Genomic DNA, 23,231 nt, shown 5'->3' on the forward strand with positions numbered 1-23,231 from the left:
GGAACGCTAGGAAGGGTTTATAGATGGATAACATAGATGCATAGATATACAATAAATAGCTTCTACAAAACTTCTCTTTGGTACATAACCTGGTATGTACGTACACAGACCTGATCAGACATTACAACTTTTCTCCTTTGGTATGTACAGCTACATTAATCTTCTGACTACAAAAGAGGTCTTGTCGACCGTGAGACCTTTATCAGAGGCAAGTGAACCACCGCTGGAAACAGTGATATGATTTGACGTCAGTTTGAATCTAAGATCCACTTCACATGGTCGGCAATGAAGGCATAAATCAGGCTTACCCCGCTCAAACGGTCTTACGTCTCTTAGCCTTCCTCTCCCCATCCCTGTTTACCGTCGTTTCCGGATCTATAACTTACTTCAATCAGCAAGGACATCATCTCAACACCCAACAAACACACCATGTTTCTCAGCCTTCTCATCTGCCCCTCCCTTGACCTCCCCCTTCATATCCTCCTTCAATCGATCAATCTCGTACTTCATGATCTCCATAATTCTCCTCATATCGTCCATCTCCCCCACAGGTGCATACGGATCATTCTCGGTGTTTGTGCTAGATCGTCTCGCTCGGATGTATCCTCGAAAGTCGTATAGGAAGTCTGCAAATTAGTATGCATTCAGTTTGTGGTGAGCGGGATCAGTGGGGTTAATGATTGTCAGATGTACCTTTCATAGATATGTTGGGAGGTTTCAGTTTGATCATTGTCATTGCCTAAGGAAGTTATTAGTATCATGTCAATCGAAGTATTGTACGATGAGCAGAAGCACCCCCTAAATCCTAAAAGGAGGAAGAGTCGAAACGCACCAGGGCAAGTCGGATTCGGTCTTTGAACGCTTCTTCGGTGAGGTTGTCAGTGTGGTGGATGATGTTGTCCATCTTACGGAATTAGTGATTATGAAGTATCAGAGCTGGGTTTTGGGGTGGCATATAGGTCATATGACATGATGCAAACGAAAGTGAAGGAAGGAAAGAGAGGAAGAAAGTTGAGTGGACATGTTATATAGGGAGAAGGAAAGAGAAAGACAGTCACGGTTATTAATGGGACTGTGCACGGAGATCAAGCTCAACTCCGCGTTTCACCTTCACTCTCCTTCGTAGAACTAGTGTTCTCTCCTCTTTCACTCGCAGATGTATACGATGTGTTCTCAAGTATTCGCAATATGATAACATAAGTTATATCACTTGTCAAGAAAGCGCTCAGAACATCAACACTCAAGATGCAGCAGTACCCCACCATCTTACCTCCCCCATGTCTCCCAGACGGCACCGACGCACCCGCAAGGTCGAAGGAGAAAGAGGATAATCTCATAAGGTTCCAAGCAGAGTTGGAGGTGGGTCCTTATCTACTTCTCCTACCTTCTCATGAGTCCTCAGTCCTCAGATAGAAGCACAGTATGGGCAAGAGAAGACTTCATCGATCGCAATTACTCTTCTGAACATACTCGAATCGGAATGTTTTATGAACATACCAGCTAATCGCTTCAACAGTTCATCCAATGTCTCTCGAACCCCCAGTACCTTCATTCCCTCTCCACCCAAGGATACTTTACCAAAAAGACATTCATAAATTACTTGAAGTACCTGGAGTACTGGAGAAAGCCAGAATACGTCAAATTCATCGTGTATGTTCCCATCTTCATGCAATTTACAGACCTTCATTCCAAACCGAGAGAGATCCCTTCTTTGGTCTACGAAATTCAGTGATCTACCGCTCATAAACATCATAAGAGTGATGAGCTAATATCCCGCTAATGTATGAAGATACCCCACATCCCTAATATACCTTACTCTCCTCCAATCCGAACTATTCAGAGAGAGACTGGCAGATCCTGGGTTTATCAACGAACTCATGAGAGTCGGTATCAAACATCATGAGACATGGTATGTCCAATCATACTATTCATTCTCATTTCTTCTGCCCGTACACGAGATATCACCTACTTCACCTTCCCAGACTCTGTACGATGGCTGACCCTTCAACCCTTCCTTTTAGGCGGGTCGAGAAACCCCCACCGACAGCAGTCAAAGACGATACCAAAGGTGATGACAAGAAGGACGTCAAGGAGAATCAACCGAGTCATGATGAAGATGACGGATAATACATACCACAGACTCTGGAAGCCAAACATCTGGTCTCATCAATCATACGACATCCCTCTCAACTCAACCGCATACCGGTCGCGAGTGAGCAAACCAAGACTCAACCAGGGCACGAGTCCACCGCAGCACGAAAACAAAACCTGTGTATTACTTTTCCTCCGCTTTGAGGTCAGGCCAAATGGTGGTTATACAGAAGATTATAGGAAAAGATCAGCCAGATCATCCCGCACGTTGGAGTTGGATTATGATTATCTGCATGATTGTTGTACTATATTACAAATGTATTAACACATCATCATCTAGCTTCTTGTCATCTTCACTTTCTATCTGAGCAATCATCTTGACTTGATGTTCACCTACACGTCCACACCATCACCCATCGCCCATCGACCTACGACACCCACACTACCCATAGTATCGACCGATAATAGATTAACAATCGGACGGTCTTTCCTACTTAACGCTCGAAGCACATCTTGAGCGAGTAAACCTCCTAAGACTGCCAGAGTCGGGGGGAAGAAGTGAGTGGCATGTGAGGCAAGATGACTGAACAGAAATATCAGATTTAGCGATATCTCTTGAATTATAACAGGTAGATCTGTAGGAAACCATGTAGATAGGAAAGTGGGGAGGCAGCGGATATGAGGTAGGTTTGATGGCCATCCGTCACTCAAATACGTGGATATACTTACGATATGAGGTCCTTATCCACAGACGGTATGGTCTTTGGGTTCACGCCCAGTTCCACTCTAAACCTCTCTGCGCTCTCGGTAATTTCACTTATCTGCCCTTCCCCACCTTGAGGTAATATCCCATTCTTCGTCTCGTATTCCCATAATGCTGTAAACGAATGAGATTAGCTACAACCTTATGCATCGTCCCTATCGGAAGTCAAGCTACGGTAAATTGGGATGATGACAGAAAGCCATGTGAATCATGGCGTAAAACAGATTGCCCAACTTATCCCAATAAATCCATGCGTTACTCACCTAACAAACCCAATATAACTCCAGGAGCCGCAACCTTGGTTTCATTCTTCGTCAAACCCCTATACGGACTTCCGCCCTGCTCAGCCTGTGAGGCTGGTTTACTCCAATTCGTAGGTGTCAACGCCTGAGTAAGGGATGAATAGGACAAGGTCTTCTTGGCCAAGCCGGGAGAAGGGTCTTCGGGAGTCGCTTTTTTGCTGTGTCACAGACGTCAGCATTCAGATGCTATCATACTCAAGAACATCAGAAGTGTAGAGATACGAAACTCACTTGTATACGTATTCATACGATTCACCCAAATCTGCGAAAACGTAACCGTAAAACCCATATGTCCCAGCAGCGTAGAACATCGTTCCTGCTTTTCTAGAAGCTTCATCTATAACTTCCTACGATGGTTCGTCAAAAACATCAACAGAATATGAGTTGATTGTATCTTAAAAGACATAAAGAGCTAGCTCACCAGTTGAGATTTCGGTAAATCACAAGCAACCACCACGTCCACCTTCTCCGTCTTTAGCAGATCCACAATTTCACCCTCGCTTCCTCCGACGAACGGCGAGAGCGTCTCAAAAGCTGTCAATGAAACTAAAGGGTTGAGTGATGATATCTGAGGTAAAGCAGCTTTGGTCCTCTGCAGATTATCACATCAGCTCAACGCCCTCAGATTAACAATCGTTTAGAGGATCGGTTAACTGACATTCTGTCCGACCGCACCTTCCTCTTCTCTGAACAGGAAACCTGTACTCAGATCCTCCTCCGATACGACACTATCATCAGCCACGATGAGTCGTCCTATCCCAGCTAAGACCAGGTTCTTGATTGTTTCGTGGGCCAGACCTCGGAGATTCAAGATCAGGACCGTGGATGAACGCATTCTATCCAAGGCATCAATCAGCTTCTTTTCAGCTGCAAAAGCAATACTGGGAAGGTGAAAATATGAAAGAACATACCGATTCTGAGCTTCTAGACCCCATAGTCTGATTTGTCGGTCGTACAATGATGCTTCATCTGCCAGAGTACGGTGTTAGCTAAAGGAGGATTGAGAACGTACGGACACCTGGTAGCTCACCTTCTGTGATGTGGCCGTTTTGCTGGACCTGAGAGCTGGAGGAGGAAGCTTCGGGTTGGGGTTGAGTCATATTGAGGGAGATGTCTGATAGGTTGTATGATCTATTTAGAGGAGGGAGGAGAAGAAGAGTGGAAAGAAGGAGGTCATCATTGCGAAATCTCATGTTCAACTTCTTATAGCGAAGTCAAAGTGTGCCTGACAGCAAAGTCTGAGCGAGGAACGCTTGATGGGATAGTTTATCAGGCTGACTAAATTTCCAGATTCTTAAACCGGAGAGAGGTCCACTTGACTGTTCGTCTGCGTCTTTTGTTGTTGTTTTTGCCATTGCTTTCCCATCTCTGCTCTGGCTTCATCCATAAAATTGTCTTCAGATAAGAACCAAAACAATCATGGTCGCGATTCATAAGAAGTCAAAGTTCGATCCAGCCGCTCACTTGCATAAGCACGGGTGGAAAGGGAAGGGAACTGGTGAGTATCGCAATCCCGCATCAAGTGATACTCAACTACATCATCGTTGTGACCGAAACACTTTCACGATACAAGCAGTAACCCCCAGCAACGACCCTTCATGAAACTTTCCCAACTGCAGTAGTATGATGTGTAACTGATCTGAATCTATTATTTTCCGTTTAGCTCTCAAACATGGCCATGCGATCAAACCTCTAGCTGTGGTCCAGAAAAAGACATTATCAGGTATAGGTAAAGATCGAGACGAGGCTGTACCATTCTGGGACCAGTGAGTTGTCTGTTTCTTCATCAATAGCCTTCCTTAGATATTACATGTCAGATGATTTGATCTTCCACTAGATACTTACGCTGACTTTATGTTATAGTATCTTCGCAGCCACAGCTGCCTCCCTCTTCTCCTCCCCCTCCCCATCAGTATCTCCTGGCCCCTCATCCTGGGCTCCACCCCCTGTCCAAGCAGATACCAAGGGAAGAATCATCTCGAAGCCTCATGAGCTCATCGTCGCCAAACCGAAATTATCGATCAACGCTGCTGCTCGGGCTGGACGGGAACTGGCTAGGAGAGGGTTGTATTCTAGGTTTTTGAGGGGAAAGGTACTGCATATCAAGGAGTCTGATGAGGAGGAGTCGGGTGGGAGTGCGAGTGGGGTGAACACTCCAAAAGACGTTGAGGAGGTTGAAGAGGCTCTTTCGGATGCTGGCCCATCGAGGATGGCTGGAGTGGCGGTGGATGAGGAGATCGTCAAGTCTGATAGGAAGGGGAAGAAGAGGGAAAAGGGAAAAGGCAAGGCTAAAGAGGAAGAGAGCACGGAGGAGAGACGAGCCAGGAAAGCGGAGAAGGCCAGACGGAAGGCTGAGAAAGGGAAGATCAGAATGGCAGAAGGGGAGGGTAAAAACATGTCAGAAGTGAAGAGTGACAAAAAGAAGAAAAAGCGGAAACAGGACGAAGGGGAATTAGCGGAAGCAGGCGACCTGGAAAATAGTGCATCGACAACAAAAGCAGAGAAGAAACGTAAACGGAAACAGAAGGCGAGTGGCGAGCAGAATAGCGAAGTATGGACAAGAAAGGAGAGTAAAAGCGGAGATGCTGATGAAGGGATCGAGACGGAGAGGAAGAAGAAGAAAAAGAAAAAGAGCGCCTGAGCAAGTTCGGACCAGGTATGAGCTGCCTCAGAGGATCAATATGTACACTTGTAAGATAGTAAACCAATGTTGTTATGTTTACTTTTGCAGTGAATGGTAGTTCGGGAGGGATCCAGCTTTACGGATGATGGCTCGTGTCACGGAGCTATCCTGGGTCGTAAACAGACTCACTCTTCACTCCATGTATCGTCATTCCTTTACCTGGTGGACACCCCCACCTCACTGTACAGTGGCTCTACCGTGAAAAATCGCGATGTTTCTGATGGCCGTGACAATTCAGATACATGTAATAGAGGGCTCAGATTTGGCAGGGTGAAAGGTTCATGGTATACCCAGCTCCTCATGGTCTTGTTTCCCATGCATAGCTGTTGTGCATTGTGCGTTTGGCTTTCACATTTTTTCCCACCCAAAATTTTGGCTGAGGAAAATGCAATCTGGAATAGCTCCATAATGAATGCATTTGCAAGATGCACGCACAATCAACAAGGGAAAAATTGAGATTTCCACCTTAGAGCCACTGTACAGAAAGGGGGGTGGTACACAAGGTAGGGGAATGACGTTATCAGGACATGGGGACCTCTCGACTTTCTCCCTTTCTTACTGTCATCCTTTTTACCCACTGGACGCTTGGACGCTCATACTGAAACGACTTCTCTCTACTTTTGTAATACATCATAAGATGTTTATCTGGTCATCGTCTCCGACCACTCTTCAGAGGCCATATATATCCATAGCTCACAGCAAACCATGATACTCGGCCAATCTTTTACTTCTAACTGTACTCCCTCTTGTACAAATTCGAACAACGCTCACACAATGGACTATCATGATTACCAGGCGTCCCTGACGAACGAAAACTCACAAGACCGTACGTGCAATCGGAGTCGTAAAGATCAAAGGCGACCATTCGTGCCACCTCCACTCGACCTCTCATGGGAAGTGGCGCAGCTCGCTCAAATGGGACATAGCAACCCTTCGAACACCGCCTGGGTAGACGAGCAACTTGATGCCCCTGGATTTGCCGGTGCGTCGACATATCAGATGCCTGTTGATCTTGTCGCGCATCCTCCAAGTCTAGGAATGAACACCTACACAGATTTCCCGAGCGATATGGATGATACTGTCCATTCTGATTCACAGATGTTCGAGACCGAGTCCCATCCGACGGAATACCAACACGAAATGAACCAAATACAGCCATTCTTCAATGAAATTAACGACCGTTCTACTGATACACAAGCCTTCGATTCTCCCAATTCTTTCGGGAGCATGGGGAGACTTGCCCCTTTCCCCATCTCCAGCAACGATGATGGTCTGAACAACCAATCTCAGTTTCTGCATCCCGCCGGCGCAGTCGTTCCTCGAAGACATGAAACTGTTCACGAGCGGGACTTCTTCAATTTCACGGAGGAGTCCACTCGTTTCTTCCAGACCAACAGGTCCCGGAATGTGTACTTAATCTCTATCCCGGAGCGGCTCGAGGCTCAACGTCGAGAAAGAGCTCGCACCCATACGATAACAACCACGGGTGCTCGAAGGTCAGATGAGGTGGTATGTCACATGACAGTAAAAGACACGAAGGAGATCTTCAAATTGATTCCCGAGAACTTCTCTGAATGGTGGAATCGTTATTCGGAGACTTTGCATGCGAATCTGGATGAGGAATATGAGTATGAGATCGATACGAAAGGTAGGCGGAACAACATGAGCCCCGGTACTAGATTGAACACCGTTCCGCTGACTGTGGAACGTGCATCCATGAGAGCGGGCGAGTACGCGCTTTTGCTCAGTTTACGAGATAAATATGAGGGTCTCAAGGGGAAAGACCAGACGAAGCACCAGACGAAAGAGGTCAGTCTGACCATTAGTGAGGCAGCTGAGAAGATACCCTCCGAAACGCTCATTAGAGGTACGAGGGAGACCATCAAGCCTTGGCTGAATCGCACCTTCGGCGCATATACTTGTCGGGAGAAGAAAGATTCCAAGCACAGAAAAGCGGGACAATACCCTCGACCTACGGGTTATTACACTCCCAGTCTCAACCGTTCGTGAAGACAATTCCGAAAGAGCTTGGTTCCTGGACAAGCGAAAGCGTATATCATGCATTCGATCCTGACCGTCTTCTAATCACTGGGTAATGGCCCGATAGACATGGAGCGGTCTATTAAATCCTTGTCCCGGCGACCTTGGGATGTCCATATTTAGTATCTGAAATCCTGTTCTCCTCCTTCCAGCTTTTTCAGTACTGAGTATGACACCGAGACCAAACTGAGACGACTGATCTAATGTGGTATTGCCGATGTAAGATGTTGATTGCTTGAACACAACCAAACCAGATTGAGGGTAGGTTTATCGTATTCGCTTGGTCAACAGGCTTTAGTTAATGCCACTTTATCGGATCATTCGCATGTACAGCATCGCATGAAGATGTAATTCTGCGCCACTTGACCTCCTTTCAACCCATCTTGAACGGGTTCTGAAAACAAACAGCCCCATGCAACGTGACCCTTTGATCCATCGTCCCAACCTTTGAGCAGCTTTTTTGATGCATACTCGTTGAGAACGCATAAAAGCAGATAAATAGGGATTACTTGATTTAGTCATTGTCGTATACACCCTTTTCCTCTGTCTCGTTCCTCACTTGTCCCTCCCTCATCTGTGAAGAGATAGTACGACACGGTCGATCAAACGCAAGATCAAGATAACGAGTCCAGCAATACCAGCCCATACGATCACGCAGCATCCAGAACGGCTGGTCGGCGATCATCTCATCTGCCTCGACTAGACCTTGTTGCAGAATGCCATGAGGTACAGCAACGGCAACGTTATAGTCTCCGGGATGAAAATTCCAGACGAGACGAGCAGGTTTCCGCTAGATGGCCAAAAATGCCGAACTTGTAACCCACGACAAACAATCACATGAAGGACGATAGCCTTCACAACGCGGACTATCAACCTCAACCCTTCATTGAAGATGCCGATACTACAATCAACAATAGCCTGTATGCCGCTTCAGGTCAAATACAACTCTTCCATGGAAATTCCAACGCAGGGATGGAAAGGTCTCTTTTATTACCTCGACCTCAGCTTCAAGCCCAATGGTACCATGACAATGTCGAGGTCGCGAGAAAGGATGAGCTTTACGCGGGGCAACGACATTACTTTCCAATCCCAATATCACAGTAGACAACTGCAGGAATGCCGCTCAAGGCCAATATCAGTTCTTCGATTCAAATGCTATCGCCGGTATCAACACGCACTTACCACCCACGATGATCGGTTCGCTACCGGCACACCCGCTCATTTCCGATAGGGCCACGCAGCCTGCTCCGTCCTCGATGGACAATTGGTCTGTAGTTGAAGGGCAAACTCCCATTGGCGTACCCAGGGAACATGAGAGTGACTTGGAGCGCCAAATCTCCAACTACAAGCCGGCTGCTCGAAACTTATTTGAGGAAATCAAAGTTTCCGGTTCGTCGACACAAAAGATAGTGACTAGAGCAGAATGGATCACAGCCACACGATTAGATGATTTCGCTGAGCGATCCTGCGACTACACATTTCTCATGAACTGCAATGAGAAGAATCAGATTATTTCGAGATACTGTCGATACCCCACTGGAAAGGTCACGTTCACCATCAATCCTTCCATGGCATTACAATGGATGTTCAAGTACCGCGATCGAGTAGCGGCGGACATGTCTCGCAGGTTCAAGGTTTGTACTTCTGATGGCGTGAGGCAAACGAAAACTACCAGTAGAAGAAGCTGTCTTGCTTCCATAGCTGCTAGAGCGTTGACAAGGGTGCTGGAATATTCGGCAAGAATCATCTCTGAGAGACAAGGACGATCTATAGTATTCCTCAAGGGGAGTTAGCTAATGGACATCCTGCCGATAGAGACTGTCTCCAGAGGTGTTGTTGAATACATCCAAGAGTGGTTGAACTACAATTTGAAGGGCTCGGAAGTGGTGCTGCAAAACGAGGAGATCAAGGACTAGATAGATGAAATGAGAAAAGGAGAGCGAAAGATGGCCATTCGCAGAGAGAGCGTCTGAGGACGGAGAGAACGAGGTGGTCTTGGAGAGGATGAAACAAAGCTGATTACATGTGCATCAGTATCAGTATTCTTCCCTTTGTTCTGCTAGTAAGATTCAGGTCATCCTATGTGACTTACTTGTACAGGATCTGTCATGCCAGTTTGCAGGCCTCGCCGGAAGCGAGTAAGCCTTGTGAAGAGATCTCAAAGACAGCGGACCTTCTGGCAGAACAATCTTTGTCATACGTCTGAAACACTGCCTTTGCTTCCATACTCCGACATTCCGAGCAAGCCCTGTTAGGGGATCATTAAATCTCAGCTACCATGTATCTCTCATAAGCTCTCCAACAGTTTCCCTTTCCTCTCGATCTAGATCGAAGACATCATGTATCATCCAAACAGAAGACGGTCACATAGGCAAAGACCGAGAGAAGACCGTTCGTGGGATGATCATCCTTCCCACCAAGACTATCACCAAAGCGATGCTCTCTGTAACTACAATCTCCCAAGAAATGATTCTGCTTGCGACGAGGTACCAAGCGTAACTGCAGCCTCAATCCCTGACTCATCAGACTTCACAGGCCATGCGAACGCATCCATCCATTACCCTACGAAGGGATCGGGCGATGTCAACATACAGCAAGATAAGGGTATGAATCTGCATCAGATTGTAGCTATGAACAAGAACTTGACCTCAATAAGCACAAATAATATTAACTTGGCATTGCAAGGACCTGCTTATGGAGAAGACCCTTCAGCGCCCCAATATCATCTTATGAGCCACTTGAACAGGATTAACGAAATTCCTTCGCGTTCGTTTACCACTCAGGCTCAGTACGACATACCTTGGGATGCGCATTCACTACCAAATGATATGGCAGACAATGACTGGACGGTGATCAAGGATAATCATCAGCTAGGACAAGCTTACTCTGGATATACCTCACCCCAGACCACAATGATAACTGACTATTCGCCAGTGGCCACTGTCAACACAACTTGGCCACTCATCATGCCAGATTCGGCTCAGATCCGTGATGATGACACTTCCATCTCCGAGGTGGTATCTCCAAGACCGTTCAACAGAGACTTATAAATCTCTGCTCCTCCTCCTCCTCCTCCCATTCCCGGGCCTGCTTCTGAAGGTGTCAGCAGCGGGCACGGGCTGCAGCAGACGGAAGAAGAGATCCAAACGAGTTTATTCTCCTTCATTCCACTGGGGAAAGAGTTGTACCAGCTTTCGGAAACGCAATCGTCTTCAGGCCAGGGAATTCTTCCCGGACCAAAATGGTCGACAATCCACAAAGTGAGTGATCAAGTGGTTGATGATCTCCATAGCGCTTTCACGCAATATCAGGATGAACATCGGGCCTGGACTCAAGCCCAAGCTCAAAGGGAGACTCGGCATGGTACCCTAATGCTAACGCAAGATCACGTCTCCGCCTCGTTCCCATTCAGCCAGGTAGAAGGAAATCGAATCGTGTCTAAACTATTCAAAACTGAGAGACCTGAATATACGATCTACTCCCCACCCATGATCAGGTGGTTGTCTCTATACAGGGATGGGGTGTGCACATACGTCAGTGAAAAGTACGAGGTCCTGCCTGTCCGAATCGTTCAATACCTTGCCCTGTGTCGTTGATAGAGCGTTATTGAGGTTTGGCGAACAAGCTGCCTGGAACATTTCATATCACATCATATCAACCGATCAGCGATATCTCTCAGTGTGAAAGATCTGAGTGACATCATCTCGGTGAAGACAGTCTGTAGATACACGGCGGAGATCATAAATGCCTGGGCGAATAAGGCGGTCGAGGGCAGCATGGTCGTGCGCAGAAATCCTCAAAAAGGAATCTCGGAGTATCAAGCTGGAGGGCGGTATGCGGTCGATGAATTTGAGTGGCTGAGAACTCGATTGAGAGCAGAGGGGTCGACATTCTTGGATGTGCCTATCGGACAGTGATCGTATATGGTATGCTTACAGAGGTCCTGTACAACGATGTCGATGATGACATGCTTCTTTTGCCAGACTATACATGTTACCGCGCGCCCTATTCTCGCCGGTAATGGACGTACTTCGATAGCTTACTGTATGCTGTAGTGGCTATGAGCATCAGGGGGCTTTTTCGTTTTGCAGGAAAAGAAAGAAACCACAAAGGATTGGTTTCAAGGTAATTGCTATTCGCCAAAGCGAGGTCGTACTGTATGTCGCCAGATTTACAACAATGGTAGACCAAAGCCTGAGAGGTGTCTTTCTTCTCGAGCGTAGCCCAACTAACAGATTTTTCTCTTCTTTGACCGCAAAGGATCTTGATCAATGGAAGTAAGCGAAGCGATCACAGCAAAGAAGTCAGATATGGCCATGATAGGATCTTCTATACACAGCAATACCCCTTGGATCATTGCGTTTCAGCGTCAAGCTTCTCTTTGCCTTCTTTGTGAACGAGCGGTGGATTTACAGATTGTATGTTTACTTCAGAGCAGTGTTTCCGTACCCGTTGTCTACAATAGCCGTTGAAGTTTTTCGTTATTTTCTTTTTCCAGTCGACACCTTGAGCGCAAAGCAATAATGGACAGACACGATCGCCACCCCAGCAAGAGGAGGGATCAAAATACTACATATACCCCCGCCTTCGATCGTAAACCGGCTACTACCATTCACGGTCATTCCAACACAATGCAAACAGCTCATAGCGATACCTACGTCCAGGTGTTACAGGAGGCTCCACTCAACAATCAGGACGAGAGATACATGTCAACCCATCATTCGACGCAACCCCTCACAGCTCAAGAGTTGGCAGACTTCGAGAGATTCATAAATGATCCGGAGGCTCAGACACAAGTCAACTACATGGTGGGAAACGGTAGCCCGAGCGATACCGTCCAACCTACTCTGTATACCTCGATCTTGGCTAATCAACGAGATACCACTTCTAATCGGTCCAATAGGAACACGCCAAGTGAGCGCATTACCACGTCCACGTCCAGGTACATATCAATCGCACCTGCTCCAGCCAGAGATGGCGCATCGCAGCTTGTCAATCCTGCCATCGATCTGACAGGTCCGATCTCACGTCACGCCGAGACCGACGATGAGGAGAAATTCTTCAATTTCAGTGAAGGCTCAATCCCACCCTCCCCAGCCAGAGATGACGCATCGCAGGTTGAAGATGAAGCTATCGATCTGAAAGGTCCGATCCCTCGTCAGAACGAGACCGACGGTGAAGAGAAATTCTTCAATTTCACTGAAGGTTCCAAGGGTGTATTTGAGGATTTTCATACCACATCCATGCAGATTGTAACAGGGCCAATATATATGGGATACCGTGCGAGCAAATCCTCCAGATCGTCCAATGTACAAGCTCCAGACCCGATCGAGGACGACGAGAATTCCATCGTATGTACTCTCACGATCGCCGGGGGTGATACTACGGAACAAACCTTCACGGTCGATCCTGATGTCATGGAGAGATTTCTCAAACCCTATAAAAAGCTGGTACATGAGGGTATCGGAGATACCTATGAGATGTGGCGTAAGAAAAGACTCGCAAAGCCCGGGGATAATAATCTTTCCTACAGAGGGAACACCATGGAGGATATCGCTGAGAGATCATTGTGGAGAGCGGGCGAACAGGCCAGTTGGTTGATGGCTGATCAGAAATGTAGCATAATGAAAAGCGACACGGCATCCCTAACCCTCGGGGAGCTAAGGGTGGGCGTACCAGTCGAAACTCTACAGAGAGGATCACACGAATTTATCGGACCGTGGCTTGGCTATGAGGTAGCTGAATATAGTATTCGGCGGAAATTGGATACGACTGAGAGTGAAGATGATGATCCCTCGAATGTCGAAAATAGCCAGACTGAGTCTGGTTCGACCGCTGCCAATCCAATTCCACGAGTGGATCTCAATCTCGACCTTCCTGAGAAACAGCCTTCAAGAATACAGCCCTCCCGCAAAGCCAAGGAGACTGTCAAGACATACTCAAGGTTCTTTCTCGACTCGTTTAAATGATGATGCGTTCCCCCTCCCCCCCCCCCCCCCTCTCAAAAAAAAAAAAAAAAAACAAGAAAAACAACTAAACTGAAAAAAACTGTCTTCTGCAGATATTCGCGTTGTTATGGATCTCGCACTCAGACACTGGGGGAAAGAATCGGACATATTTCCTTGCACTTACCTTACTGTTGATATATTCCGTGAATATGCATGCTGATGTCAAAATACTCGGTAGTACATTATATTGATACCGCGCAGTAAAGCCATACGATACTATTGGCCGCTGGATGAGTGTACACGAGGGTATTCTAGCGATTGTAAGCACCCATCCCGCTCGCAAGCCTTCCGAGTGGTGCTTCAATCATAAGTTAAGCCCATGATGATTAATGTTAACTTCGTAAGATGGGCAGCAAGTTGGTCAAAATTGGCAAGAAGGCATTGTATGTAAGGAGATGATGGTTGAACGAGGTGTGTGCAAACTGAGCTATGAATCCTGGATAGAACTGGTTATGCTTGGGATCCTGTTCACTCAAGTGTAGCTCGGCAAGGTTGATGATGCGACAGCAAGATTTCAAGTCCGATGGGTGTTTGTATACCTTGTGGATTTTAGTAGGGTCGAATGGTGCGATTGTAAGCTAGCCGTGGCCTGTTTAACATGCTTACGACAGGAAACCGATGCCCCCTCTGACTTCACACAAAGAATTATGGATACAATGCATATATATATTCGCAACTGAATGTACAACCTAACCTGAACTAATCATACACAATTCTACAAGCTCATCTCCCACTCCACAGCTACGACCTCCTCGTTCAACCCCACACAATCACCCTCGCAACCAAACACCATGATATTACCCCATTCCATCTCATCGTCCACTGCCCCACCCTCATTGATCTTCTTGGCCAACTCGTTCAATTCCTTCTTTCGTTCTTCTTCTGTCATCTTGCCCTTGCTCTGTTCCTTGGTTGATACCTCGCCGGTGGTAGATATAGTATGTGGTTTAAGTATCGACAAGAGATAAGGGGTCAATTGTAATTCAAAGGTCCGTTGTCCTCCGCAGCGTTCACACCGCTTGATAACCTTCTCATCAAGCTTGTATAACCCGTTCATATCTAATTCTTGGTTCTTAGTCAATGGCTTCTCACATCCTGGAAAGAGTTTCCTAGTGATTGGTGAGACGGATGAATAGGGTAGGGGAATTCCACCAAAATCATATCGCAGGACCTGTTTCAATCCGCCATCACTGCCTTCTAGCCTCCTTACGAATGCTTGGAACACCTCGTCGACTTTTTGATTGAGAAGTCTCTCGAGATTATCGTCCAACATGACACCTTTCAACTCTTCATCGGCATTATCTTCGTCATCGGAAGATTCGTACTCTACCTCCTCGGGTGGTGGGAGGTACTCGTCGATTGTTGTAAGGTATTGAGCGGGCTGATAAGCTGGTATGGGCGGAGCAAGGGTAGTAGAGGACGAAGAGGATGATATGTATAATTTTGATAAATCCTCGGTGGCCGAGTCGGTCGATGTTTTAGGTGTGGGGTCGGACGATGGAGCGGCAAATGGGTTGGAAGGAGCAGCACCAAACAGAGGTTGGGCAGAACCAAAGAGGGCTGAACCGTTAGGTTGAGCGTTCGAGGAGAGCTATAGAAGCAAATCCATAAGCGAGCTGGTCCCATCGTATAGAGAGACATAGCTCACAGTAAAAGGGTTCTTCCTGGCTTCCTCCCTCGCTTTCTCAGCTTCAGCCTCAGCAGCCTTCCGTTTCTCCTCTACATCTTTCACGTATTCATCGTTCCGTATCGAAGCTCTGAATGCTCTTATACTGTTCAACGTAGTATATCAGCTTATGCCATCAAGTGGCTGAGGCAGGGGAGCTCAACTGACCTTCCATCCTTCTTCTGGCAGCCTGCTCTGGAACAAGCAAAGACATACAACGTCCTATCGTTCTCGCCATTCTCCAAGGGACAGTACACCTGCGCAAGAAGCGGTATCGGCTTGTTACATATTTTACACTTGACTTCTTTTGGTATCTGTGAGGTGTTTAATAAAGGTGGGAACGTAGGATAACCGCCTATCAATGAGACGGTGTGGGAACGGAGATCCGCATGATCGGGCGGGATCGTACCATCTGGTAAAGCTAGAAGGACGTTGGTGTATCCTTCAGAGAGTGATGAGGAGGATGATCCGGCAGGAGAGGAAGGTGACATTTTGGTATCTCGAGGTAGGCAACTGAATAACTGATGTAGCCTTAGTGTACGGAACAAAGCTAATTCCATACCAACCACATGTCAGCTATCATCGCATTAAAGATGTAGCAACAGTGAAATGAACATGAACGGGACGATCGAAAAAATCATATCAGAGATAAAGTCGCCAAACTAGTAATAAGACTCGGCATCGTCCCTCCCCTCCCTCCCATCAACCCTTCACCCATTATGAACCCTCCTCCACGCGAGGACCGATCCGCCCCATCCAAAACGGATGAAAGCAGATCGATCGGGAAGAAGAATGAGTTTGGGGTTGAAGGAGGGAGAAGGAGGGATTAGGTCTCGTCATCGGATTCATCATTTGATTTTTTCTTGTGTAGGGTGGGGGGAGAGTAGGGCAGGAGATTTGTAAAGACACATCGAGGCAGGTTGAGGGGAGTGAGGTTGAGTGGACACTTACAGAGGAAGTCGTGAGAGTCGTTAGTGCTATATCATTTGAATGTGTAATATCTTATGTGGGTGATATAAGTTGACGAGTGAGAGAGAGAAAGAAAGAAAGAAAGAAAGATGAGACAGGAAATGGAAATTTTGCAGTTCAACTTTTTTTTGGCTTGAGTGTTAAACGGAGAGTGATAAGGGTCACAGTTGAACATGATAATCCACGTCATGCTACGATGCACTGATCGCTTCCATCAACCTTACCTTGTCCTCACTTTCATCTCATCCCAGACCATCCATCCATCCATCAATCCATCATCAATCAATTGATCCCTGACGCTCATGCTTGTGCTCGTACTCTTGCAAGGCTAGTGGGAACATCAAACACGGAACATGGAACAAACAAAGTTCCGTCATTCATCATTCATCATCCCCTCTTCATCGTTCGTCACGTCCCATCCATTCATCATCCATCACCATCAAACATAACGTTACTGATCGTGCTTTTTGATTGTTCTCTTATAACATCCTTTCGATCTTGACATGATTCCGTGATCATCGAAACTTCCCTCCAACATGAAGACGACACCAATCTCCTCATTTCACACTCACAACGTGTATCTAACAAACAAACATATTGGACCTGTTATGACTGTAGTGGATCTCCACCTGATATTTGACACACCGTGATCTACCTTCCTGATGAGTCGCGCAGCTGCAAATACCGTCCCATCCCACCGGATCTTACTATGATTACAAGTATGCTACGCTGTATCTTGGTAACTGCACTAATCGTATATCGTACATCTGTATCTGTTTTGCCGAACCAGATCTCACCTCCTAACGGCCTGAACGGGCATCGTGGTTCGTGGTATATGGTACGTGTGTCTAAACGTTCATTCTGGGCTCACACGAATTATGCATGTCTCACCACCAGAGCAAATATGTATCGATCGAACAGGTGAATCACTATCCAAGAAACAATCAATTAACAATTATCATCTAGTCCACTCCTACCCCACCTTGGACGATGATGATGATGGGAAAAACAAGAAAACACGTTGATATCCTAACCATCACCATCACTAGTGGGTCGGTGCTATCCATACACGGTGTTACAAACGATAGGTTATCTCGGAGATCAAGTATATGATACTCCTCCGAGTACATTTGATTCCATTGACTTACACTGCACTCCCTTTGAAGCGGAACAATGACATGGAACAAGAACATGCACAAATTTAATCATGGATAAAAAGCGTAAAATGGGAACCGAAGTACCTCAAAGTGGGGGAAACGATCTGGAATGATGGATCTGTTTGAAGAAATAGAATAGGAAAAACGGAATGATTGGCATTGTCGTTGAAGAGTGGGGTGATATGTTTATGAGCAAGAGTATGGGCAATGGTATATAAAAACCTCATTGCTCGTCAAGTCGAGGATACACCCCCCTCCCCCTTTCTGCTTCCTCAATGAGCCTATCTGCTAACTCGTTATTCCAGCTTTAGCTTTCTATAGGTACCTTGTCCATCTCGCAATCTGACAAGTGATACCATACACGTCAACATCTCTCCTATCAATCCATCAACATCCTAATCTCTCCTCCAAATCTTCCGACATCAAGCCATTCAGATCAATTGGGCTCAACCCTCCATCCACTCCCTCCATTCTAACCAGAATGACCAACAACAACACTCCGAGGCTCTTACCTCAACTCCAACCTGGCTCATCCTCCTACTCATCCTCCTCCTCCGCATCCGCATCCGCTACTTCTCCATGGTCATTCTGCTACTCACGGCACACACGATCCTCCGATAGCAGTAAATCCCATCATCATCCTCTCAAGACCCACTCCATCCCTTATACACCTCAATCCCCAAGCCGAATGGCATCCGACCCTCCACCAGATGTCGCTCACGAACCCATTGATACCTTTCCATCTGTTCTCGAAACGCCTTCTCCGCCATCTCCTCACGATATGTCTAAGAGGAGGAATAAGCGGAAAGCGGAGGAGGAGAAGAAGAAGGAGAGGAGTAAGAGGCGGAGAGGAGAAAGTCACTGTGGGTTTCAACTCAAGATATTCGATTTGACGATACAACCAAGCTGACGTGATTGTTGATATCAGACAAGAGGAAAGTGGAGAAACCACGAGGTCCACCTGCATGGCTCCTCAAACCAACTCAAACTTCCATTCACCCCCCTCTCCCTACTACCACATCTTCTTCCACTTCGCACCAACTCCCCGCCGCTCCAGGGCCTAGTCCAACCATCATCCCCACCAATGCCCTCACATCTACCACCAGTCCGATTATCGTCCGCTCCCCATCCTATTCGATTGGTCCGACTACCTCCCTGCCCGAAGAGATTGCGATGACGCCCTTATGGATGGTTCGACCTGCGTTACCACTATCGTCCACTCAGTTATTAGGTGATGGTGCTACCATCTCATCGAACAATTGGTCTTCGTCTCTTCCGTTCAACCCTTTCCTTCCAGGTAGCGGTGGATATGCTATATCGAGAAGATCGAGTGAACCAGCATTGGCATTGGGGTGTATTGCAGATCCACTTCCAACAGGCTATTCGATGTTACCTGCTGCACTTGATAACCATGTGAGTTCACTGATCGACCTGTGATATTGTGTCATTGGAGCTAACGTGATGAATCAGAGCGAGACTGTCCCTCTGACCTCATACCGCGATCAACTCGCAGTTACCTTGTCCTCTTCCTCGCAAAGCTCTGCATCAGTTGGTACCAGCATCGACAACAGTATATCAATGACATATGCCGATGTACTGTGAGTACTATACCTTGTGGAAATCGTCATATGGTCTTTGTTCACTGAAACTCCATTCCATAGATCTTACCATCCTCCCTTTCCGCTCTTTGAAGCTCATCATCCTCAGATTAGTAATCCCCATGCCCCACTGACGATGAGGAGCTTGGAACCGAACTTTGAGAGGTACCCTGGTGGTAAATACTTGAAATATAGTTAACTTCGTGTGAGAAACGAACGGGATAGGTGTATATACTGGTTGTATAGACTTCTTGGTTTAGACGATGATTAGAGATGTACAAAATAGACACGCGATTGATAATCATTACCTCTTCCTATTCTCTCGTTGACCAGTATGGGGATTGCACATGTACCGGCGGTAATGTGCGGGACTATGTATGCTTCCCTTGAGCTTGGCTTGACGTTAATATGTACAGAACAGATGACACCGGATTAACAAGACACCGCTTATCCTTATTCCTATGCTTAATCCCGCGCCTGACTTTTCTTTTTTCTCCTGCCGAACTGTTAAAAGGTAAAACCACATGATACATAACACAAAGCTGTGCTGAAGATTGCATCGGTGTGCTTGGCGATGCTCAAATATAAGAGTAAATGTGACGATTGACGATTGATACATGAGTGTGTCAGGTGGGATATGAGTTAGGGTACAAGGAATGGTGTATGCACGGTGTAATGGTGAATCTGTGCGGAAGTGCGGAAGAACAAAGGAGAAACATCGAGACATAACATCCTTTGGGTGGGTAGAGTAGAGGAATACGTATACTCACTAACTTACACGATATAGCATAGCCTTCCCCTTTCTTTCAACTTCACCTTACATTCTCATCTTACTACAGGACATTCGAAGACTACCTCTTTATAACCTAAAGAGATATAGGATAGAATAGCTATAGCGGAACATCACTTCGCTGGCACAACCTACTTCGACATCCATACAGTAGCATCCCCCTCAACATCGTATAATGTCTTACCAGCAACAGAGGTACTCGGCTGTACCAGGCTTCGGACCATCTGAAGGAGGGGGGTATAGAGATCATCCAGATGTGATCTCTGGGAGCGCTAATGGGAATAGGAGGAGTTCAGGATTTGGTGAGTTCATGATATAGTATCTCTTCTTTGGGGTCTGAAATACAGATATGGATACGGGTGTTTCAGAGACAGTCGTCATCACAACCTGGACCGGGCTGGTTGATCCTTTTTCTTGAAGTCATCACTTGGCAATACGATTTTACTCTTCCCTGTCTAATGGTCGGGTATTCATATGCCATTCAAGAATGCTTATATGTAGCCCAGAATATTACATTCTCCTTGCTTGGCTTGTGTTGATCAATCTAAAAGGAAAGCTGTGCTGACCTTTGTCTGTCCATCGTTACTGTTCGATATCGATATTGATTATCATATTCACCTGCTTATACGACTGGATCGTTCACTCTCTCATCCTCGCTGTAAATCTACCAATACCCAACCGATCGGATTGTCCCCTGTACTTCGATTACTCCTGTCCACTCGAAATCCGCGGAGTCAAATAGATTTTGATAATTCTGGTGACGCAAGGTATCCAACAGTGAGTGGACCGTATCCATCCATCTACTAATCCGTCAATCCCATCCCCACCACAATGCATCAGCTCTCAACTACAGAGTGTCCAGCTTACATTATCCTTTCTCCTCTGTCCACAGCCCCACCTCCTCAGCTCCGACGCCCGCTCTCCATCACACACCTCATCATACAAAGACCTCCCCTCTCCACCTCACCGATCCTCCTCCTCTCTCAATCCGGCCATACCCATAGCAGCCGGCGCAGCAATGCCCCTAATGAGCGATACCACCACATCGACCGCCCGACCATTCGCATCGGACTATGCGAGGCAAAACATCCCCTCAGAACAGTACTATTCAATGAGCGACCAGCCCTCTTATGGTGGGAATGGCGGGTTCACACAAGCTAGTCCCAGGGGAGGAGGGAAGAGGAAATGGTGGATTATCGGTGGAATTTTGGGGGTATTGGCTTTGATTGGGATTATAGTGGGAGTGGTGGTTAGTCAAGTGAACAAGAACAACTCTTCATCCTCATCAAATTCTGGTTCTAGTCAACGTAATGGGAATGGGACGTCGACGATTAAGAACGAGGGTGATCCGAGTGATTTCGATAAGGATTCGAGGCTTCATCAGTCTTTTTGGGGGTTCGCTTATACGCCGCAGGTGGGTGGGCTTCTCATCGCTCCTTGGGATTATACGTGTTCTGTTACTCTCCTATGATCGAGATGATAGCGATGGTACGAGCTCGACGGGATACTGATTGATGGGTGTTCGTAGGACGCCTTACTGCCCTGGTGCGGTGCTTCGCAGAATAACGTCACGAGGGATATCCAGGTGAGTCAGCTGAGAGGAACGGATGAAGATCACCAGCTGATTTTGTGGTATGCTCGTGGTTCAGCTGCTATCGCAATTGACGACTAGGTTGAGATTGTACGGAGCGAACTGTAATCAGTCTGCGTTGGTGTTACAGGCTATTCAGGATACTAAAGTGGATATGACGGTTTGGCTGGGGATTTGTGAGTGATCTGATCTCAAATTTACCCAAGGGAAACAATCAATGTGGATTAAAAGTCTTACTGATGTATTGTACATATGGGCAGACGTCGATTCGAATGAGGAGGCATACGAGGATCAGGTGAAATCTGTCACGGAAGCCTTAAAGACATATGGGACAGATCATGTATCAGGAGTGAGCTCAGCCCGCTCCCTTCCTCCTTTCCTCCCTTCCTCCCTTCCTTTCTCGTTCTTCTTCTTATCCAACCAATGCGGATCAACAATCTAACACCTCCGTATATGACCTCTTGGCTCATCGGTGTATCATGTATATAGGTAACAGTAGGCAACGAATACATCCTCAATACGGCCGGAACAGACTCCACGACCTCTTCGATCTACCTATCAGCTTCCAAGACAATAACAGATAAGATCACAGAGGTGAAAGCTGCCATTGCTAAATTGGGGTTGAGCAAGACTTTACCGGTCGGTACGAGTGATGCGGGGAGTGTGATGAGTAAGACGTTGGGTGAGGGGATTGATTATTTTATGGCCAATGTGCATCCGTAAGTGGGCAAGTGACATCATACTCCTGAGCCAATCTAAACGGAAGACATCGTCTGCAAGCTTCCTCAAGCCAATATCATGCTGCCTCTCTTTAAGTGTTACACCTGGGGACTGAGCTGATGCTTGATAATCGTAAATACAGATGGTTCGGCTCAACCTCCATCGACGAAGCTGCCGAATGGACGTACAACTTCTTCCAGGAGTTTGACGTGGCCCCCGCAGCCTTGGCTTCGAACAAACCTAGCGTGTATATCGCTGAAACTGGTTGGCCTACCGAGTCGATGAATGCTAGTGAATCGAATACTGGATTTGGGGGACCGAAGGGTGAAGCTAGTTTGGCTAATTTGCAGAGTGAGTGGTTGTCCCTTTTTATCTGCACCATACGAAATGCAGCGACATCCTTTGGGTACAAGGCATAGACGAAGGACAGGTCTTTGGTTTGACAGAGTAGGGAGGAGATATAGCTAAACACTCGGGAAGAGAGAGTTCTTAGTAAAGCTGATCTTGCGTTATCAGCTTTCCTCGATACTTACGTCTGCCAGGCTAATGCGAATGGTACGGAGTACTTCTAGTGAGTTACCCTATTCTTTCAAGGTGGTAAAAGTAGATGCTGATAAGCTTGTATTCCAGCTTCGAAGCGTTTGATGAGCCTTGGAAAGCGTGAGTGATGTTCTGCAATCAGATATCATAGTCTGATACAAGTCATGTGTACTGACGATTTGCTCTTCATGGTAATAGCCAATTCGGTGGGGTTGAACCGTATTGGGGTCTGTATACGAAAGATAGGGAATTGAAGAATATCACTATTCCCACTTGCTCGTAGGGGTATGTAAGGGAATGATTCATGTCGAGG

The 23,231-nt window shown here is 46.7% G+C and overlaps 10 protein-coding genes across 10 annotated transcripts; 7 read left to right on the forward strand and 3 right to left on the reverse strand.

The window, feature by feature from the left end:
• Nucleotides 1-313: 313 nt before the first annotated feature.
• Nucleotides 314-904, reverse strand: I302_107110 (uncharacterized protein; the record flags this gene model as incomplete). Its single annotated transcript, XM_019192239.1, has 4 exons — nucleotides 314-375; nucleotides 429-626; nucleotides 694-739; nucleotides 833-904. The coding sequence occupies 4 exons, from the start codon at nucleotides 902-904 to the stop codon at nucleotides 314-316; spliced, it is 378 nt and encodes a 125-aa protein (XP_019045236.1).
• A 341-nt stretch (nucleotides 905-1,245) lies between these two features.
• Nucleotides 1,246-2,127, forward strand: I302_107111 (uncharacterized protein; the record flags this gene model as incomplete). Its single annotated transcript, XM_019192238.1, has 4 exons — nucleotides 1,246-1,359; nucleotides 1,517-1,650; nucleotides 1,790-1,909; nucleotides 2,022-2,127. The coding sequence occupies 4 exons, from the start codon at nucleotides 1,246-1,248 to the stop codon at nucleotides 2,125-2,127; spliced, it is 474 nt and encodes a 157-aa protein (XP_019045235.1).
• Nucleotides 2,128-2,484: 357 nt separating this feature from the next.
• On the reverse strand, nucleotides 2,485-4,256 carry I302_107112 (uncharacterized protein; the record flags this gene model as incomplete). The annotated part of the gene is made up of 8 exons (XM_019192237.1): nucleotides 2,485-2,674; nucleotides 2,821-2,968; nucleotides 3,118-3,314; nucleotides 3,388-3,503; nucleotides 3,578-3,748; nucleotides 3,815-3,992; nucleotides 4,068-4,125; nucleotides 4,187-4,256. The coding sequence occupies 8 exons, from the start codon at nucleotides 4,254-4,256 to the stop codon at nucleotides 2,485-2,487; spliced, it is 1,128 nt and encodes a 375-aa protein (XP_019045234.1).
• Nucleotides 4,257-4,575: 319 nt separating this feature from the next.
• Nucleotides 4,576-5,797, forward strand: I302_107113 (uncharacterized protein; the record flags this gene model as incomplete). Its single annotated transcript, XM_019192236.1, has 3 exons — nucleotides 4,576-4,654; nucleotides 4,820-4,922; nucleotides 5,020-5,797. The coding sequence occupies 3 exons, from the start codon at nucleotides 4,576-4,578 to the stop codon at nucleotides 5,795-5,797; spliced, it is 960 nt and encodes a 319-aa protein (XP_019045233.1).
• An 816-nt stretch (nucleotides 5,798-6,613) lies between these two features.
• On the forward strand, nucleotides 6,614-7,849 carry I302_107114 (uncharacterized protein; the record flags this gene model as incomplete). Its single annotated transcript, XM_019192235.1, has 1 exon — nucleotides 6,614-7,849. The coding sequence occupies one exon, from the start codon at nucleotides 6,614-6,616 to the stop codon at nucleotides 7,847-7,849; it is 1,236 nt and encodes a 411-aa protein (XP_019045232.1).
• Nucleotides 7,850-9,069: 1,220 nt separating this feature from the next.
• Nucleotides 9,070-9,672, forward strand: I302_107115 (uncharacterized protein; the record flags this gene model as incomplete). The annotated part of the gene is made up of 1 exon (XM_019192234.1): nucleotides 9,070-9,672. The coding sequence occupies one exon, from the start codon at nucleotides 9,070-9,072 to the stop codon at nucleotides 9,670-9,672; it is 603 nt and encodes a 200-aa protein (XP_019045231.1).
• Nucleotides 9,673-12,510: 2,838 nt separating this feature from the next.
• I302_107116 (uncharacterized protein) lies at nucleotides 12,511-13,848 on the forward strand (the record flags this gene model as incomplete). The annotated part of the gene is made up of 1 exon (XM_019192232.1): nucleotides 12,511-13,848. The coding sequence occupies one exon, from the start codon at nucleotides 12,511-12,513 to the stop codon at nucleotides 13,846-13,848; it is 1,338 nt and encodes a 445-aa protein (XP_019045229.1).
• A 754-nt stretch (nucleotides 13,849-14,602) lies between these two features.
• Nucleotides 14,603-16,044, reverse strand: I302_107117 (uncharacterized protein; the record flags this gene model as incomplete). The annotated part of the gene is made up of 3 exons (XM_019192231.1): nucleotides 14,603-15,478; nucleotides 15,536-15,659; nucleotides 15,722-16,044. 3 exons carry the CDS (start codon nucleotides 16,042-16,044, stop codon nucleotides 14,603-14,605), a joined length of 1,323 nt encoding a protein of 440 aa, XP_019045228.1.
• A 2,116-nt stretch (nucleotides 16,045-18,160) lies between these two features.
• I302_107118 (uncharacterized protein) lies at nucleotides 18,161-19,476 on the forward strand (the record flags this gene model as incomplete). Its single annotated transcript, XM_019192230.1, has 4 exons — nucleotides 18,161-18,542; nucleotides 18,608-19,092; nucleotides 19,150-19,277; nucleotides 19,341-19,476. 4 exons carry the CDS (start codon nucleotides 18,161-18,163, stop codon nucleotides 19,474-19,476), a joined length of 1,131 nt encoding a protein of 376 aa, XP_019045227.1.
• A 1,609-nt stretch (nucleotides 19,477-21,085) lies between these two features.
• On the forward strand, nucleotides 21,086-23,201 carry I302_107119 (uncharacterized protein; the record flags this gene model as incomplete). Its single annotated transcript, XM_019192229.2, has 9 exons — nucleotides 21,086-21,481; nucleotides 21,596-21,652; nucleotides 21,717-21,834; nucleotides 21,919-22,007; nucleotides 22,148-22,377; nucleotides 22,521-22,729; nucleotides 22,895-22,949; nucleotides 23,009-23,038; nucleotides 23,117-23,201. 9 exons carry the CDS (start codon nucleotides 21,086-21,088, stop codon nucleotides 23,199-23,201), a joined length of 1,269 nt encoding a protein of 422 aa, XP_019045226.2.
• Between the last annotated feature and the right edge of the window lie 30 nt (nucleotides 23,202-23,231).

The sequence above is a fragment of the Kwoniella bestiolae genome, chromosome 5, assembly GCF_000512585.2.
Source record: "Kwoniella bestiolae CBS 10118 chromosome 5, complete sequence".
Taxonomy (NCBI): Eukaryota; Fungi; Basidiomycota; class Tremellomycetes; order Tremellales; family Cryptococcaceae; genus Kwoniella; species Kwoniella bestiolae.